At 50.3% G+C, this 18,634-nt stretch overlaps 1 protein-coding gene across 3 annotated transcripts in view; it reads left to right on the plus strand.

The window, feature by feature from the left end:
* The window catches only part of Piezo2 (piezo-type mechanosensitive ion channel component 2), a gene marked incomplete at its 5' end in the record, with an annotated part of 338,525 nt that overhangs the window by 250,940 nt on the left and 68,951 nt on the right, over window positions 1-18,634 (plus strand). For all 3 annotated transcript variants that reach the window (XM_013514699.1, XM_005372584.2, XM_013514720.1), the window contains 9 exon segments: window positions 30-203; window positions 5,940-6,163; window positions 7,562-7,722; window positions 9,677-9,853; window positions 10,137-10,262; window positions 11,240-11,440; window positions 11,965-12,169; window positions 12,250-12,351; window positions 13,070-13,235. In XM_013514699.1, coding sequence (XP_013370153.1) covers window positions 30-203; window positions 5,940-6,163; window positions 7,562-7,722; window positions 9,677-9,853; window positions 10,137-10,262; window positions 11,240-11,440; window positions 11,965-12,169; window positions 12,250-12,351; window positions 13,070-13,235 — 1,536 coding nt within the window.

The raw sequence follows: 18,634 nt of genomic DNA on the forward strand, positions 1-18,634 counted from the left end.
GCCGCTCGGCCTCTGCGGCCCCCCTGCAGGCTGGAGGACCTGGGCCTGAAGCAGTTCACCGTGGCGGAGCTGTTCACTCGCATCTTCATCCCCACCTCCTTCCTGCTCGTGTGCATCCTGCACCTGCACTACTTCCACGACCGCTTCCTGGAGCTCACGGACCTCAAGTCCATCCCCAGCAAGGAGGACAGCGCCATCTACAGGTGAGTGCGGCAGGCGCGGGCGCCCGCGGGAGCGGAGGGGCGTCTCGGCCCGCGCGCCACTGCGGCCTCTGAGCGCGCGCCGCCGCGGTTTCTAGAACATTCGCAGCCGCCGACCCGGGTGTGTGCTGTGTCACGCCGAGCACGTGGGGAAGCCGCAGGACAGCGCGCAGAGGGCGTGTGCGGACGGCCGCCCCCTGCGCTAGGTACAGAGCGCAGAGCAGTGTCCTCCTCAGGGTTCGCACTTGCGAGTCCGGGAAGAGCGTCCTGGGAACTCAGGGGACGTAAGGAACTCGGTCTAGATGGGTACTTGGGGATGTGACGCAAGAGGCTGGCAGAGCGTCCCCGGAGCTTAACTTCGGCCGGAAGGCGTGGGACCCCAGCTTCCGGCCGCTCTTCCTCCGCAGCGAGTTCTTACGAACTCACCCGCAGTGCTCTCCTCCCACAGTACATGGCAGCATTTTTAGTGACTGCTTTAATATCAAGGCAGTAAGGAAAACCAAGCATTCCCAGCGCGGGCTCAGCGTCGCCTCGCTCTCCGGCCGGCCGGTCTGCCACGCTTTACTCGCCAGCCTCGATTTCCGGACTGCCTTTCCTGCCGATGTCTAACTCACCTTTCGCTGCTTTCTCCCCGTGTGTTCGTGTGTGTGTGTTCGTGTGTGCACGCGCCTATGTCCTGTTAGCAAATATAATTTGTGTATGAAGCAGAATTTAGTGTATTTTTTAATTTAAAGAGAGAACAAAACAAAAAGATACAGAATTTGAAAACATGATACGAAAATAACAGTGCTTATTATACTGCATGTTGTTATCGTCAAAGTAGTTTCGCAGATTACCAGATACAGGCACGCAAAGTTGATCAGGCAATATAAGCACTAACTGTTCCTTTCAGTGAACTAATAGAAATTAGTAGTACAGTTATCTTTGCTATATTGTGTATATACATATCTTTTTCCCCCTTCCTTCTGTTCTCTTTTCCCCTATCCCAGTTGTTCTTTCCTTTTGAGCAGTTTCTTTCCCTTTCACTATATCTATTGTACCTTTTGGATGTTATTTAGCCTTACCAAATTTATGAAGTTACAATATCTGTAGAAGAAGCTATTGTTATTTCTAAGCAGCCAATCTCAGATTACATATCTATTGATAATAATATCTACTATAGTGTACAGGTATTTATTACATAATATATAATTCATAATTATAAGAGCTTTTATCCATTCCTTTACATATCTGTGTAACCTGTCAACACTTCATGTCAGAAAATACTGCTTTGCATGCAGAAACAAAACAACTTCTTTTTCAAACTTCAGTTTTGAAAACCTTAGAGGAAATACATTGACTGTGGTTACTTAGCAGATTTTTTACCTTTTCTTAAATTTTGGGCAAGGAGCAAAGATAAATTCTTTAGGACACATTTTCTTTGATAACATGCATGTTGGAAGGTGTTGGCGTCATCCTTTCTGAGGAAGTGTGTGCAGGGTAAGGACAGTGAGGACGGAGGGTCACGTGCAAATGTCCCCTGAGTGCCCGCGAGTTTGTGCTGCGGCTGTACTTGGTGGCCCGGACTCTTCAAGACAGGTCCCCTGCGTGGACAGTGGCACAGACAGCTCGCCTGGTGACAGAAGGCCCGATGACGCCCGCCTCACTGTCTCTGTCTGATGGTATCCTCTCTCTCTCTCTCTCTCTCTCTCTCCTGTCTTCCTGCCACCTCCTGTGCAGCCATGCCAAAGTCAATGGTCGCGTGTATCTGATAATAAATAGGTGGGTACTTCCGCGTTTTCCCTGCTGCCTTTGTCAACAACTGTCTCCTGCGTGTTAAGCTCTCTGCTGCTTTCTAAGCGCGGGGTCCCTAGTGTGGAGGTCGCCAGCGTCTTCAGCTGGTGCTCAGAGAATGCTCTGGCTCCCGCCCCACCAAGGGGCTGGCTCCCAAGGGAATTAGCTGGTGACACTCTGCCCTGCAAGGTAGGCTCTGTCCTGAGTCTGACTGAGAGCTCAGCACAAGAATGGCCTCCTCCACACACCCTCTCGTGAGCACCAACAGCCTGCCTAAGTCACCACCTTGCCCGCCCTCTGGGTCCCCTTTGTCATCTTTGGCTCTGTCCCCGCTGCTCCCCACCGTTGCCCTGCTTATCTCCCTTGCTAGAGACACAAGACCTCATCACCAAGCCCATGGCCTCACCCACTGGTTGGCACTCACCAGATATCTCCTTATTAAAGTAATCTGTCAGGGTGCACTGATCTGTGAGGAATCTGACAGGGATCTGACAGGTTATGCTGATCTGTGAGGGATCTGACAAGGTATGCTGATCTGTGAGGGATCTGACAGGGTGTGCTGATCTGTGAGGGATCTGACAGGGTGTGCTGATCTGTGAGGGATCTGACAGGGTATGCTGATCTGTGAGAGATCTAACAGAGTATGCTGATCTGTGAGGGATCTGACAGGGTGTACTGACCTGTGAGGGATCTGACAGGGTGTGCTGATCTGTGATGGATCTGACTGGGATCTGATATGGTAAGCTGATCTGTGAGGAATCTGTCAGGTGTGGTGATCTATTAGGGATCTAACAGGAGTGGTGATCTGTTAGGGATCTGAAAGAGTATGCTGACCTGTGAGGGATCTGACAGGGTGTGCTGATCTATGAGGGCTCTGACAGGGTGTGCTGATCAGTCAGAGGTCTGACAGGGTGTGCTGATCTGTCAGAGTTCTGACAGGGTATGCTGATCTGTTAGAGATCTGACATGGATCTGTCAGGGTGTGCTGATCTGTGACATGGATCTGACAGGGTTGTGCTGATTTGTGAGGGATCTGACAGGTTGTGCTGATCTGTTAGAGATCTGACAGGGATCTGTCAGGGTGTGCTGATCTGTGAGGGATTTGCCAGGCTGTGCTGATTTGTGAGGGATCTGACAGGGTGTGCTGATCTGTTAGGGACCTGTCAGGACATGCTGATCTGTCAGAGATCTGACAGAGATCTGACAGGGTGTGCCGATCTGTGAGGAATCTGACAGGATGTAGTGATCTGTGAGGGATCTCTCAGGGTGTGCTGATCTGTAAGGGATCCATCAGGGTGTGGTGATCTGTCACAGATCTGATAGACATGCTAATATCAGAACTGGAGTTTGAGGTAAATGTCTGTCTCCCCAGTTGTGTATCGCTGTGTGGCACCTTTCAGAAGTATGTGTTTAACCTGCCTTTCATAAGGATGGATTTTTGATACAGGTCACTGAAGCTTAATTTATAAAAGTCAATAGAAAAGGGATCCTGGCTTTAATTTGGTTTTTTCTGTAACTAAATACTGTGTTAAGCACTTAGGAAAACTGCCTTAATTTTCAAAACATCCTAATGAGGGATGATTATGTCCATTTGACAGATCAAGAAACTGAGACTTAAAAGACAGGTGAGGTAGTGTTGCTGCGCCACTTAGCCAGTAGCTCATCTGGTTGGACCTGAGCTAAAATATTTCTGATTCTAAAACCCATGCTTTTAACATTCTCAATTCCTTCCCAAAAATGTCATGAAAAGAATAAATGAAAAATAAAAGGATTTACACAAGATATCTTTTTAAAACTGTAGATGCCCATCATACATTTAAAATATTTCTTGTGTACATGTTTCAGGCACACAGATTTTCACAAATATGCAACACAAAATACAGAATGAGCTACTAAGCTAACGGGTGCAGCCTGATCCATGTTTACACTTTGATGGATGGATTGATTGATTGATTTTTGTCGCCCATGCCAAGCCTGTGGCCTGCTCCAGACAGCATCTGAGAATTCCAAGCCCTCTTTCCCGTATGGGTCAGCTCGGGGGGCATGAGCAACATTTACAGGGAGAGCCCTAGGCCCAGGCACCCTTGGGTCTCTAGAGGTGGGTCTGGGTCTCCGCCCGCAGGCTTGCTGTGGGCTGTGCCCAAGTCCTTGTCCCAGCCTCCCTAGCTGAGCTTTGTGTGCCCTGGCAGTTTGGGGACCTCACTGCTTAAGGACACTGTTGTGCAGCCATCACAGCTGCTGTAAAAACAGTGTCGGGGGGCTGCATCCCATAAGCAGCAGCATGGTTACTCCCAAGGTGCCCTCCTGCAGGGCGAAGTCCATGATGCACCCCGACAGGGTCACACCCCACATCTTCTCATGCGTGAAATGTGATCTCCTGACAGCCCTAAAGAACAGAGCACTGTGCCCACTCTGGTCCCCTGCACCGGCCCTGACACCACGGGAACAGCGGGGCAAGGGCAGGCAGAAGAGCATTGCAGAGGCCGAGGGTGCAGCTCGGGGCACAGCAACCCCGCTCCAGAGCATGGACCCGAGGCTCCGCTGCTGGCGCCCTGCACTTGACTCCAAGGCCCCGGCAAGGGACTTCCTGCTGAGGGACAGCGTCTCAGAGTCCAAGGGCCAGTAGATACGCCACAGCAGCAAGTGTGTTCACATCTGAAACCCAAAAACTCAAAATAACTTAGATTTTATCCGCAGAACCCACTCGGTTTGTACAAAGGTAATTAAGTTTCAAAAAAAGCAAAATAATTGACCCAGAACCCACAGGTGGAATACTGCTCGTCATTCTGCATGGATTTGTCGTGACCCTTCTGATCATTCATGCTCCAGGACTTTCCCCTGAGACACTCCTAAGTCCACAGTGTTCTCTGAAACATTTCTTTGAATGTGAAATTTTAAAGAACTGTTTTTCACACAATGTAGGAAGTCAGGCATCATGACACACACCTACAGTCCCAGCTACTTGGAAGGCGTAGGCAGGGCGACCACTTGAGCCCAAGGACTTTGTGGACTGTCTGGGCAATGCAGTGAGATCTGGTCTTGAAACAGAGTGTAGGAAGGGGCCACACCTGTCATTGTCCACTCTGAGATAAACCTCAGTGGCCAGGTCGCCCAAGGCCCGGCGGAAGCCCTCGTGTGCCCCTGCCCCAGCTCCCCAGGAGCTGTGTCCGTAGTGGACACCGTTCAGCCCCCAGCAGGCTGCACTGCAGACAGCTTGAGCCCTGAAGGCCTTTCGCCTCTGTTGCACCCTCTCTGGGCGGGCAGCACGGGCTTCTTCATTGGAGAGAGGCACCTACCCGTGAATGACCTGACTCCTGCACTACCAGGAGAGCATGGGGGCCCCAGGCCGTCCCTTCTTGCCTCACACCTGCTGCCCCGTCCACTCTCAATCCTGTCACCAGCCTGGGCTCTTGGCCCCAGCTCGCTGCTGAGCCGGGAATGCGCCGGCCCCAGGCCTCCCCACGGCTGCGCCCGAATGCACTCGCGATGATGTACAGCATGATGTGTGATCTTGACCTTCCTCGTAACTCCTCTCTTCTCATCTCCTGTTTTTCCTTTCTATTCCAATTACTTTGAGCAGCATCAAGAAAAAATTACCAATCCACCAAAATGAGTAAGTCCCCCGTGAAGCCATGAAATGCTTACCCGCCACGGTGCCATTTCATGCTTCTCCATCCTAAACTCTGACCATTTCTCCTCCTGGAAAAATGTCAAGTTTGGGTGTTGACAGCTCTCGCTCCTGAGGACTCCCTAGAGCCTCGGTGAGAGAAGCCAATCAGAGCTCAGTTCATGGTTTGTTTTTAGAAAGAACCTGAAACAAACGAACCAACCCAAAGTCGCAACTCGCTAACACCCACATCCTCACGCAGGGTGCTGTTCACGCACCGGTTTCCGCTTTGTCTCCTTGACTGCGCTGCTGCTCTGACCCCAACCCTGGCCCAGGCCTCAGCTGCCCTCTGCCTGCAGGTTGGCACACCCTGAGGGCAGCCTGCCCGACCTGGCCATGATGCACCTGACCCCCAGCCTGGACAAGCCCGAGCCCAAGAAGCTGGTGGAGCCAGAGCAGGAGAAGCTGGAGGGACAGGGACAGATGGAGAGAGCCGGGAAGGGCGAGCCGGGGAAGGACGGCAAGGACGAGGACGAGGAGGATGAGGAGGAATCGGAGGAGGAGGAGGAGGAGGACATGTCAGGTAACCGTGAGCCAGGACGCGCGAAAGACATCTGGAAAGATCTGCACGGCCCAGTCGGAGGCACACAACTGGGGCAGATCGGAGGGGTTTTGGTTCTCTTTCTGTGGTTGCTTCAGCTGTTCCTATCTCCACGGCTCCTACAATCTCCCAGGAGTCTGGCTGAGAGCTGGGACCAGGCCTGGCTTCCTGACCCACTGGTAGAGCTCCCACTGGGACCGCAGGGCAGGCATGTCCACCTTCACTAGCGCCGCTGTGTCCCCAGAGCTGGCTGCTCAGGAAGCTCAGGCCATGAGCTGGCCTGAGACACAGGGCCTCGGGGAGCCCTGAAGTAAGATGCCATTGGTCTCTGCTGGGCTGCGCTGCTTCACAAACCCGGGGCTTCTTTACTTTTACTTTCACTGGTCTGTGTGGCAGTGGGCGCTTGTGTGAGCGTTTCGATTCCCCCTGGGGCCACTTCCTCTTCCCCTTCCTCCACCCTTGGCCCTTCCCTTCTGTGAAAGAGCTGCCTTGCTGTTTCCTGTGTCTGTTTTTATTGTGCTGTTTATTGTATGTAATTAATAGTAGCACTGGAAGGAAGAGCCTCTCTAAAGCCAGCTCCCGAGCCTCTCTTCTTGCAGTCACCTCAGAGGACCGAGAGAGGACCAGGGGCTGCTGCCCCCTGCCTGGGCGCCGTGTGGCCCTGGGGTTGAGGGTGGAGTGTCGTTCGCCCACCTGCAGTGGGTTCCGGGCACTCACCAGCCACTGCTCGCTGTGCCTCCTTCCTCACAGCGGGGGGCCCCGTGGCCTCTGGGCCTTTTGTGGGCAGCTATGTGGCTCCTTTGGTCAGTGCACTGCCTTCACGAGCGCTGAACTTTTCTTAGCGTCAGGCCCAAGCCCAGCAGTGGTGACAGCTGCCCAGGCCAGGGGAAGATGGCACTCAGGAAGGAAATGAGAGGAGAGTAGCTCCGTCATGCTCACAAATTAGGCCAGAATTCTTCACACTGACTAGGTGATGGCGAACCTTTAGGGACGGAGCGCCCATACTGCAACCCAAAACCCATTTATTTGTTGTACAGGGCCAACGCTGCAATCAAACCTCAATACTGAGGCTTTAGTTTAGAAAAATCAGCCCCTACATTTAAAAAACCATAATAACAGAGCTTTCAGTGACAGAAACAGCACGCTGGGCACACGCCATACATTCACCACCGCTGCACTAATGGGACAGAAGGTGGCCAAGTGGCACTGTCCCCAAGTCTCCCTGTGACGATGTCACCAGCACCACCTGAGTCCCAGGCCGCCCTCCTCCAGGGTCCACAGGCCTCGTCCTAGGTGCTCACCCCACAGCTGCACATTCCCATGGGAAGTCACCCTGAACACGCAGAGATCGCCGTCTCCCGGGTCTGCTCTGTGTTGCAGATTTACGGAACAAGTGGCACTTGGTGATCGACCGGCTCACTGTGCTCTTCCTGAGGTTCCTGGAGTACTTCCACAAGCTGCAGGTGTTCATGTGGTGGATCCTGGAGCTGCACATCATCAAGGTCGTGTCCTCCTACATCATCTGGGTGTCTGTGAAGGAGGCAAGTGAGCACGGGAGGTGCCGAGGGCTCCACTAAGGCCGCACAGCGAGGGTGGCTCTGGGGAGGCCAAGGCCCTGACTGCAGGATGTGGGGGAGGGGAGCGGAGGGCAGGGGAGGTGGCTGCACTCTCTGGGTGGCTCATCGCACTGCAAAGCTGCTCCTTTTAGATAGGCGGTGCTGTGGGTTCTGAGAGGGGGCTAGTTTCCTGCCCACGGCTGGATTCCTTCCTCCTTTCCCCTTGGGGACAACAGCATTCCAAAGGGTTACAGCAAGTCCCCAAATCTGCTCAAGCCCTCGACTCTTTGTGGGTTTCTTGAACCAGGATGAAGCTTCCCCGCCGCAGCTCTTACAAGGGGTCTGCGCTGCGTGCAGTGAGCGCCCCTTCCCTGTGGGATGCTGGCTTTGTGTGCATTCATTCAGCACATAGCTTCTGCAAGGCTTTCATTTCATCGGATGGTTTTTGAATTGGTTACAACTTAGCCTCTTTGCTCCCCACGCAAAAGTGGGGAGGGAACTACTGGCTGTAATCATTCAAAAGTTAGATAACAGCAAAGATTACGACTACAGCACTGCAGACCAGGGTGTTTCCAGGCAGGGGCTGCGTAGGGACTGCTTTGAACCAGAACTTCCTCCCAGTTCACTCGAACACCCCCACCAAGTGGACAGGGACGGTGTAAGTAGGAACGAGATCAGAGCTGACGTTTGCCAGAATCTGGCGTCTGCACTGCTGCTCAGTAACCAGCCTCGTGAGTTGACAGCTGGGGCTGTTGACGAGAGCGGAAGGTCCAGGCGTTTTCACCACGCGGGGAACTGACGGGTTCTAACACAGCTCGAGGGTCAGAACGTTACGAAGAAATGGAAAGAACAGCAGAGATGTTTGGCTGAAAATGGTAGATACCGTTTCTGGGGTGGCCACCTCTGATGGTACAGTGACCTCTGACCCAGGAGGTGGGCCTTGAGGCCCTGCAGGCCTGGGAAGACCATTTAAATTTTGCTCTGTGTGGAGATTGAAGCCATGGTCATCACACTGAGCTGCGTGCCCAGTGCTTATTTTCTATTTTGAGGCAAGACCTCACTGAATTTCCCAGGCAGGACTCAAACTTGTGATCCTCTTGCCTCAGCCTCCCAAGTGCTGGGATCTACAGCTGTGCACTGCCATGGCCAGCTGGGAAGACGACGAAGTGGGAGAAGTGGGCCTCAAATAAAAGTGGGTCGGGTGCGGAAGGTTGTTCTCTGAAAGAGGGAAAAGGCAGGCCGGCAGGGGGAGAGGAGGGGAGAGACAAGAGGAGACACAGGAGGGCCCTTGCAGGCTCAGCTGAGGAGATGGAGCAGGCGCCAGTGCTGAGCAGGACTGGCTGTGAGCGGGGAGCTCACCTGGGGTTAGACACTTGGGGGCTGCGTGACAGTGTCACTTCCGCAGAGTCTCACCTGCTGCTTCTCGCAAACACCGTCCCCGCTGGCCCTGTACCCACTGTCATCAGCCGCATTTACCTATGTAGGACAGGGACCCCACCCTGCGTCGCTCTTGGGGCACAGTGCAGACCCCCACGCCGTTGGCTGCTTCAGAGCGATCCAGGGAAACGGCTCTGGCTGCACCTCTGTCCTCACCTCTGACGCCCACTGGGCTCCCTGCTCAGAGTGTCTAGTTGTCTGCTCCTGCCTGTGACTGGCGCTTTCCTACCCCTGCTCCCCCATCCTTCACCCAGAATGCACTTCCCGCCCGTGGGCGTGAGGCCTGTGGCGGCAGTGGCTTGTCCTTTGTGCCCTCCTATAGGGGTCACAGAGTCCCCAAGGCTACCCCTCACTCAGCCACATGTCCCCAGCACCAAGGGCGATGCCTCACATGCTCAAAGACCTCACCAGCCCTTGGCTAACTGAGAAAACCGAGTCACTGTGCTGTGAATGTTCCGCCACCTGTGACATGTGTCATTCCCATTTCTGATTTACATTTCAGGTGTCTTTGTTCAACTACGTGTTTTTGATTTCCTGGGCCTTTGCCCTGCCCTATGCCAGACTCCGTCGTCTGGCTTCCAGCGTCTGCACTGTCTGGACGTGTGTGATCATCGTCTGCAAAATGCTGTACCAGCTCCAAACCATTAAGCCCAGCACCTTCTCCATTAACTGCACCTTGGTGAGCCTGGGGCAGGACCGTCCTGACCGCCCTGTGGGGAGCAGGGGGAGTGTCGGGGAGCCTACATGCCCGTGCATGCCCTGTCCACTCCCAAGTCACCTCACCGTTCCTCCCGCTTGGATCTGCCCCGGCCATGTGCTGGCCCTCTGTGTGCTGTTAAAGAGATGGCCGCAGCAGGTGGGCGTGCCCCTCCCTGCCCCCGATGCCCCCCAGTCGAAGCTGAAGAACTGTAGGAACTCTCCATCTGGGGAGCCAGTTTTATTCCATTTTCTCTTCTTTTTAGCCAAATGAAAACCAAACCAACATACCCCTCAACGAGCTGAACAAGTCCCTGCTCTACAGTGCTCCAATTGACCCCACAGAGTGGGTCGGCCTGAGGAAGTCTTCCCCGCTGCTTGTCTACCTGAGGGTGAGGGCTGGGCCACACCTAGGGGCTCTGCATGGCTCTGCCGTGGGCCTGGCCTTGAACACTCACAGCTCACCTGATAGGGACCGCACCTTCTCATGTGACTGCTTGAATCACCTTTGAGGCAGACTGCACATTGAAATCAGTATGACGCTGCACTGTGCAGACATCAGCCCTGCACTCCAAACTTGGCTAAGTAAAATGTGACAAATACTTCATCAGAACAGCATACAGATGTTCACCCTCGCGATAGCAAGGGTAAAGGGCATATCAGAATCGAACCATGCCCAAAATACACTGTGAAGTTACAGTGATTGCAGAGCCCTGCTTCTGGTGTGACTTCGTCTAGACACAAAGAACAATATTGGATACGTTTACCATACAGTCAGTGGTGATTATTTCTGAGAAAGAGATGTAGCCTTACAAGACTTTTTTGCTGTCTAAATTCTGTTTCCTTATAATGTCTAATAGAGGGCGTATGTTACAGTTAGATATAATGAAATAAGTATATCTTTGCAAAAGGCACTTAAATGGCACAGTCATACAAGCATAATGAAAACCAGATACTTCAGATCTTTCCCATTTTTCTCTGGTGGAGAACTTCTGCAGTCCCAGTTGCATTACACATACAAAATAGTTAAAAGCTTACACATAGAACCTGGGATTTTAAAATACAGGGCACATCCCAGTGTTGTGTATAGTTTCTACGTTTTCTTCATATGGTAGATGTCCTTGGGAATATTCTCTGCTCCCACAGCAGTTAGAAGGATAAGCAGATAAATATTTGGGAATATACCCCAGTAAATAAGACAGAGAAAGTGACACTGGAGCTTCAGATGATGCTGAATGCAAGAGGGGTTTTCCAAAGCCCTTTAGATATCCACAGTTAATTACAATGATTCATCATGGGATTTGCTTAAAATTACCCCAGTCATAAAGCATCTATGTACACACTGTGTCTTTGTGTCCCTAACGTGTAGAACAACCTCCTGATGCTGGCCATCCTGGCCTTTGAAGTCACCATTTACCGCCACCAGGAGTATTACCGAGGCCGGAACAACCTCACGGCCCCGGTGTCTAGGACGATCTTCCATGACATCACCCGGCTGCACCTGGATGACGGGCTGGTTAACTGTGCCAAGTATTTCGTGAACTACTTCTTCTACAAGTTTGGCCTGGAGGTGAGTTTCCTGCCACATACTCTGCTTCTCTCCTGCGTGATACTTTTAGTGACCACTTTGAGCACTGTCCCCTTGGGTCCATGGAGGGCAGGCTGCTGGTCACTAGTTAGTCCGGCTCTGCTGAGCATCTTCCAAGGCTGATGCCAGTGTCCTCTCCACAGCAGGAGCCATCTAAACGTGTGGACATCAGCTATCATTGCTCGTTTCTTAGTAAGAATAGAAACCATTGGCCTTTCCATGCATTCTGCAAGTGGATCTGCAGCCAGAGGAACTGTTTAACCTGCATGGTGGTGATAGTGCCTGTCCCTTCAGAGAAAGAGAATGTGCAGGAAGACATCCCAGCTGCTCCCAGTGGTTATTAAACTGTTCCTTGAAAGTAATCTGAATGGTTCTGTCTTCTTGCTAGAAGTCTCTCCTTAGGGCCAGAGAGATTTGTTGGGGGCCATCTCTGCCACCAAGCTGGTTCTGGACACCGCGCCCTTCCCTGTAAACCCGATTCTCTTGCCTTTGTCATCCTTACGCAGACCTGTTTCCTAATGTCAGTGAACGTCATTGGCCAGAGGATGGACTTCTACGCCATGATCCACGCCTGCTGGCTGATCGGCGTCCTGTACCGCCGCCGGAGGAAAGCCATCGCTGAGGTGTGGCCCAAGTACTGCTGCTTCCTGGCCTGCATCCTCACCCTGCAGTACCTGGTGTGCATCGGGGTGCCCCCTGCACCCTGCCGAGGTGAGCACTTTGTGGTCCCTGCCTGGTCCGGGTGCTGGAGGAGGGCAGGGGAAAGCTGACCGTCAGTGTGCCTACTACAGATTACCCATGGAGGCTCAGGGGGGCCGATTTCAACAACAACATCATCAAGTGGCTGTACTTCCCTGACTTCATTGTGCGCCCCAACCCCGTGTTCCTCGTCTGTAAGTGGGGGTGCAGGCCCTGGATGCGTGCTTCTCTGTTCTCTGCCTGCTGTGTGTCAGTGCCTGGCTTCCTCCCAGCTTCATAAGCACGGAGAGGCTTGACCTGTGGATCCACACCCCAAGTGCTGGAGGGCTCCCGCTTGCGCTATTATTTGCCTGGATTCCTAAGTCAACATTGAAGTCCCTTAGCACTTGCATAATTACACACACACGGGCGCCTGCCCTTTAAAGGCTGACCACAGAGTGAGGCCTTGGGTGTTGTGACGGGACAGACACACCAAGTGCAGCAGGGCCACCTGACTTCAGAGAGCTGGGCTGGGGCCCAGAGCCCCCAGCAACTGCAGCCCTCACTGGTGCACCCGCCCCACCCAGGGCGGTGGGAGAGTGGGCACTGCAGGGCCTCAGGGGAGACTGCAGCCTGGACAAATGTGGGTTTCATTTTAGAAACAAAGAAGCAGCCAGTAGTGCAGGCTGTAGGGTGGGGGCTGGGGCCACTCATGCGCTGCTCCAGAGCGCCTGCTGCACCGCAAACACCCGCCTGCCTGGGCTGCTGTCCAGCCCTCTGCGAGGTTGGGGGCGGGTGCCCTGAGCTGACAAACACAGGTCACTCTTGTCCCTCGGTGGGGAAGCTGGGGCTTAGCCCTGACCTTGGCTCTGCTGAGCTACAGTGCAGCCCAGGAGAGGAGCTGGGCCCGAGTGACCGCCCGTCCCCTCGCAGATGACTTCATGCTGCTCCTGTGTGCCTCCCTGCAACGGCAGATCTTCGAGGACGAAAACAAGGCCGCCGTGCGCATCATGGCGGGTGACAACGTGGAGATCTGCATGAACCTGGATGCAGCCTCGTTCAGCCAGCACAACCCCGTCCCGGACTTCATTCACTGCAGGTAACGGCAGAGTGAACACGGCCCCGCTGCTCCCGTGCCCCTCCCCTGGCCTATGCCTGTGGGCGCTGAGCAGAGAGGCCCACGCACCCCCTGTGTGCTGTCCCCCTCCGTGTTACCTGCTCAGCCCTGCAGGCTCCCTCCACAGCCCTGTGCTGTTGGGTGGCCCTGTGACAGTGCTCGTTTGGGCACGTCAGTTTCCCGCGTGCCATCCCTCTGCATTCTCTGGCGGCCCTAGTGTTGGCGCTGGTGTCCTTCCTGCAGCCTGAGGGACTCCACACAGCCTCCCCCACAGCCATGTGACGGTGCCAGTGTGACTTCTCAGACCCTTCATGAGGGGCCGGCCTGGCCCTGAGGCAGCTGCATGCCGTCCCCTCCCCCTGCTGTCCCAAGAGTATGGGGGAACCATACTCTCCACCTGTTGGCATGGATCACGGTGGAGTCACTGTCCTTAGGGTGCCAGTGTCCCCTCCATCTTAGTTACTTTTCTCTTGTTGGTTAGACAAAATACCACAACACCCAAAGTTAAAGGAGGAAAGGTTTATTTAGAGGTTTCAATCCATAATCCGCTGGCTCCAAGGCAGGGTAGCATGGCAAAGGAGCAACCATTCATGGCAGCTGAAGATAGCAAAAGCAACAGGAGGGAAAAACAAGACTCCTTCTGTCCCTTGTATTGTATGCAGAATACCGCTGGATTCAGCCACCTCCGCAAAAGCCTGTCCTATCCCTGAGGCTCTGGGCTCCAAGGCACGTTGTGGCTTCAGTAGCAACCTGTCCTCCAGTGCAGTCCAAGCACAGGGCCGTTCCAGGCACTTTGAGTCTGTGGAACCATTTTGTCCCCAAGACAGCACAGGGGACAGGAGGTCAGGGACCTGAGCCCCTCCACCGAGCCCCAACTCTGAAGGCCTAAGTCCTTTAGTACCTTGAAGCTGCATAAACTCAACAGGCCAACAGCTCAACAGGCTGCATAAACTCAACAAGCCAATAAGCGACTTTCCTTTCAACATGACTTGCTGTGTAGACTTGAGATTCACCTCTCCCCGCTTCACCCCAGGGCTTCACACTGGGCTAAATCTCCAGCCCCTCTTCTTTCTTTGTGTCAAGGCAGGGTTAAATCACTAAGTTCCCTAGGCTGGCTGGATCCAAGTGTGCACCACAGCGCCTGGCTGAGACGCGAGGTGGTTTTTGTAAACACTGATCTAAGGTATGGCTTCCAGTTGTACCTCTCCTCTGTGATGCTGGGAGCATTGGCCCAGCACACCCACTTGCGTACTACAGAGGAACAGGCTCAGTGTGTTCACAGAAGCCCCAAGACCAATGCAGATGCTCTTAGGCACCACTCACTTTTAAAGCTGAATCTTTTTAAAAATTGATTTATTTCAAATTTTTAGATCTGTTGATTAAAAAAATGACACCCTTCCTCCTACAGGGAGGGAACTGAGCATACCTGGTAGTGACAGATGGAGTTGTGAGCAGGTTTGCTCCCACAGGGCCGCCGCCCGGTGTGACACATCATCATCTGTGCTGTGTGTCCACGAGCCCAGGCACTGGGATTTGGAAGGGAAGCGGCTACATGCCGAGGAGGAGAGCCCGGTTTGGGAGAAGGATGAACTGACCGCAGGCCAGGAGGGAGGCAGTGTGAGGAGGCCAGGAGGGAACCAGCTGACTACAGACTGAAGCCTCTACAAAGTGAGCTGAAATAAGCCTTTCCTCCTTTAACTTTGGGTGTCGGGTATTGTGTCTCAGCAAAGAGAAAAATAACTAAGAGTACAGTGCACACTGCCCGAACACACGTGTGTGCACACTGACTTTAATCCATGCGTGTCTCAGAAGGCCCTGTGAGCCCGGCCACTTCCCTGGCCACTTGTGGTGGTCATGGTCCCCGAGAATTCCTGACCTTTCCCTTTCCTACTTTGCTTATGTAGCCAAGCAAGGATGCAACAGCTTCTAGCAAGAAGTTCATAAAAATGCCTTAAACATTTTACTCTGCCAAAGGAAAGGTCAGAAGTTCACCTATCTGAAAAGCGTTTCGAAAAGTACTCATCACTCCCTAGTAATGCTAATAGGTCAAGTGCAGTGCATATTCTACTAGAACATTATTTACTAACTTCCTGAAACACTACTACCTATTAATCAAAGAACACAGCCAGAACTGTTTGTCTGATGCTCCTCATCTGAAAGAGAAGCAGCCAAAGCAAACCACCCTGAAAAAAGAAGCCATAACCAAGTGAATACAGGCTGCCTGGGCTGTCCGGACACCCAGGGTCTGGCAGCCCCCCAGCAGTTGTGCTTTCCTGCAAGGGCACCAACTCCGGGACAGCAGTCTCAGCATCTGTCCATGAAGACTGTTGGGAAGGGGTGGCCCCCAAAGGGATCCTGAGGGAGGCAGGCATGTCCAGCCCAAGCAGAGGACTGGAAAGAGACCTAGTCCCCATCACAGCACAGTGTCTGTGCTGTTCCATCTCTAGGGATGGTTTCTTAATCTGTAGCAAAACCTTTGCATGGAATATGATTTTTTAAATTTATCTCTATTAATTTCCATTGTTAACTTTTTTCTTTCATTTGTATCTTAAGATTTCTTTTGTTCTGCAGTCATCTATGCCTCCCCTAGAAAGACAAAGAGGAATTTTGAAAATAAGATATTTCCATGGTAGAATATCTAAAGAAATTCATGACTACCAGGCCAGCCCTCTAAAAACTTCTCAGGCATATTCTAGAAAGAGACAATGATGCTGACCAGGCCAGAAGGTCTAATAGAATGAATGCAGCAGATAGGGTAGCAATTAAGTAGAAGGGAAAGAAAGCAAAATAGCCACAAGGAATCAATACAATGACAAGAGTGTAAATTATCAATGTAAATGGACTCAACTCACCAATCAAGACATAGATTAGGAGAATGGATCAAGAAACAAAATCCAAAAGTGTGGTGTACATAAGAAGCACATTTAACACAAAAGGAAATTCATGGACTAAGTGGAAAACAGTATTCCATGCAACAGGAACCTGAAAATAAGTGGGAATAGCTATCCTATTTTCAAAGTGGACTTGGAGCTAAAGCTAATCCAAAGAAGCAAGGAAGGACACTACATATTTACTGATTAATGGAAGAGATAACAGTTATAAACATACATGCACCAAACCATGGTGTACCCAGCTTCATAAAACAAACACTATTAAAGGTAAAATATCAGGGGTAAACATCAATACTATTTTAGTGGGGAACCTCAATACCGCACTATCACAAATAGGTCAACTAAACAAAAACTCAACAAAGAAACATCAGAGTTGAACCAAGCCTTTGAACAAATGGACTGAATAGATATACACAGTGTTCCACCAGACAACAACAAAATGCACATTCTTTTCAGCTGTGAAGGGTATTTTCTCCAAAATAGACTACATACTAGCTAATAAACTATGTTTAAGTCAATGGAAAAGAATCAGAATTATCCCATGCGTACTATCATATCACAATGCAATGAAACTAGAAATCAATGGCAAAAGAAACCACAGAAACTGTGCAAACCCATGGAAATTAAACAGCACACTCTTGAATAATCAATGGATCACAGAAGAAATTAAGGAAGAAATAAGACAGTTCCTAGAATAAAGTGATAATGTCAATAGAACATACCAGAACTTACAGGACACAATGAAAACAGTCCCACAAGGGAAGTTTATAGTTGTGAATGCCCACATCAATGAAACACAACAGACCTAAATAAATAACCTCATGATGTAGCTCAAAGTCTAGAAGAACAAGAATAATCCGAATGCAGAGTTCATACAAGGAAAGAAATTATAGAGGTCAGAGCAGAAATCAACAAAATGGGGACTAAAAAGACAGTACAAAGAATCAGTGAATCAAAGAGATGGTGGTTTGAAAGAATAAACAACATAGACAAATGCTTAGCCAGTATTACCAAAAAAAAAGAAAGAAAACACACAAATCAGTTAGAAACGAAATGGTGAAATCACAGTGGGCACTGCCCAAATCCAGAAATTTATTAGCAACTACTTCATAAACTTATATGCCAAAAAATTGGAGAATGCAGAAGAAATGGAGAGATTCCTAGATATACATATGAATGACCAAAACTGAACCAAGAACACTTAAAAGTCTTGAAGAATCCAGTAACAGGCAGTGAAATTGAAGAAGTAATTTTAAAAACCCTACCAATTAAGAAAAGTCTGGGACATGATGAATTCACAGCCAATTTGTATAAGAACCTCATGGAAAATCGAGCAGCAATACTCTTCAAACTGTTTAATGAAATTATGAGGTAAGAGTATTCCTAGAATCATTCTTGGAAAAGAACATTTCCCTGATCCCAAAATCACACAAAGATCTAACCAAAAAAAGAGAACTACCAAAGAGAACTGCCAATCTCTCTAATGAACTGAGATAAAACAAGATACTGGTAAATAGAATGCCACAAATTATCAAAAAAATCATATGCCATGACTAAGTAGGCTTCATCCCAGGGATGTAAGGATGGTTCAACATATGCAAATCAACAAATTAATTCATCACATAAACAAAAACAAGGACAAAAATTACATGATCATCTCAATACATGCAAAAAAAAAAGCCTTTGACAAAAATCCAACATCCTTTCATGTTTAAAAAAAAAAAACCTGAAGAAAATAGGCATAGAAGACCTTATCGCAATGTGATAAAAGTCACTTGTGACCAACATACTGCCAACATAGTATTAAATGGAAAAATACTGAAAGCTTTCCTTCTAAAATCAGGAACAAGACAAGGACGTCCACTATCACCTGTTCAACATGGTCCTTGATTAGCCAGAGCAATCAGGCTAGAGAAAGAAATAAAAGGATACACATAGGAAAAAATGAGTTCAAAGTACCATTATTTGCAGATGACAATATCCTATACCTACAAAATCCAAAAATCTACCAAAAGGCTCCTACAATTAATAACCTAATTCAGTGATATAGTAGGATACAAAATAAACTCACAAAGATCAACAGCATTCCTATACACTAATAAAGAACTCACTGAGAAAGAAATTAGGAAAATAATACCATTCACAATAGCATCAAGAAAAAGTATGTACTTAGGAATTATCCTAACCAAGGAAGTGAAAGATCTCTACAATAAAAATTATATCACTCTGAATAAGGAAATTGAGGACATCAAAACATGGAACGATATCCCTTTTCTAAATAGACAGAACCAGTATAATCAAAATAGCTATACTTCCAAAACTGACATACAGATTTAATGCAATCCCAATCAAAATACTAACATCATTTCTCACAGATCTAGAGAAAACACTCCTTAAAATTCAGATGGAACTGGAGCCGCTGAAATAGCAAAAGCAAACCTCAGTAACAAAAGCAAAGCAGGAGACATCACAATCCCAGATATGAATTTT

Source organism: Chinchilla lanigera, unplaced genomic scaffold (assembly GCF_000276665.1).
Source record: "Chinchilla lanigera isolate Chin_1 unplaced genomic scaffold, ChiLan1.0 scaffold00001, whole genome shotgun sequence".
In the NCBI taxonomy this organism is placed as follows: Eukaryota; Metazoa; Chordata; class Mammalia; order Rodentia; family Chinchillidae; genus Chinchilla; species Chinchilla lanigera.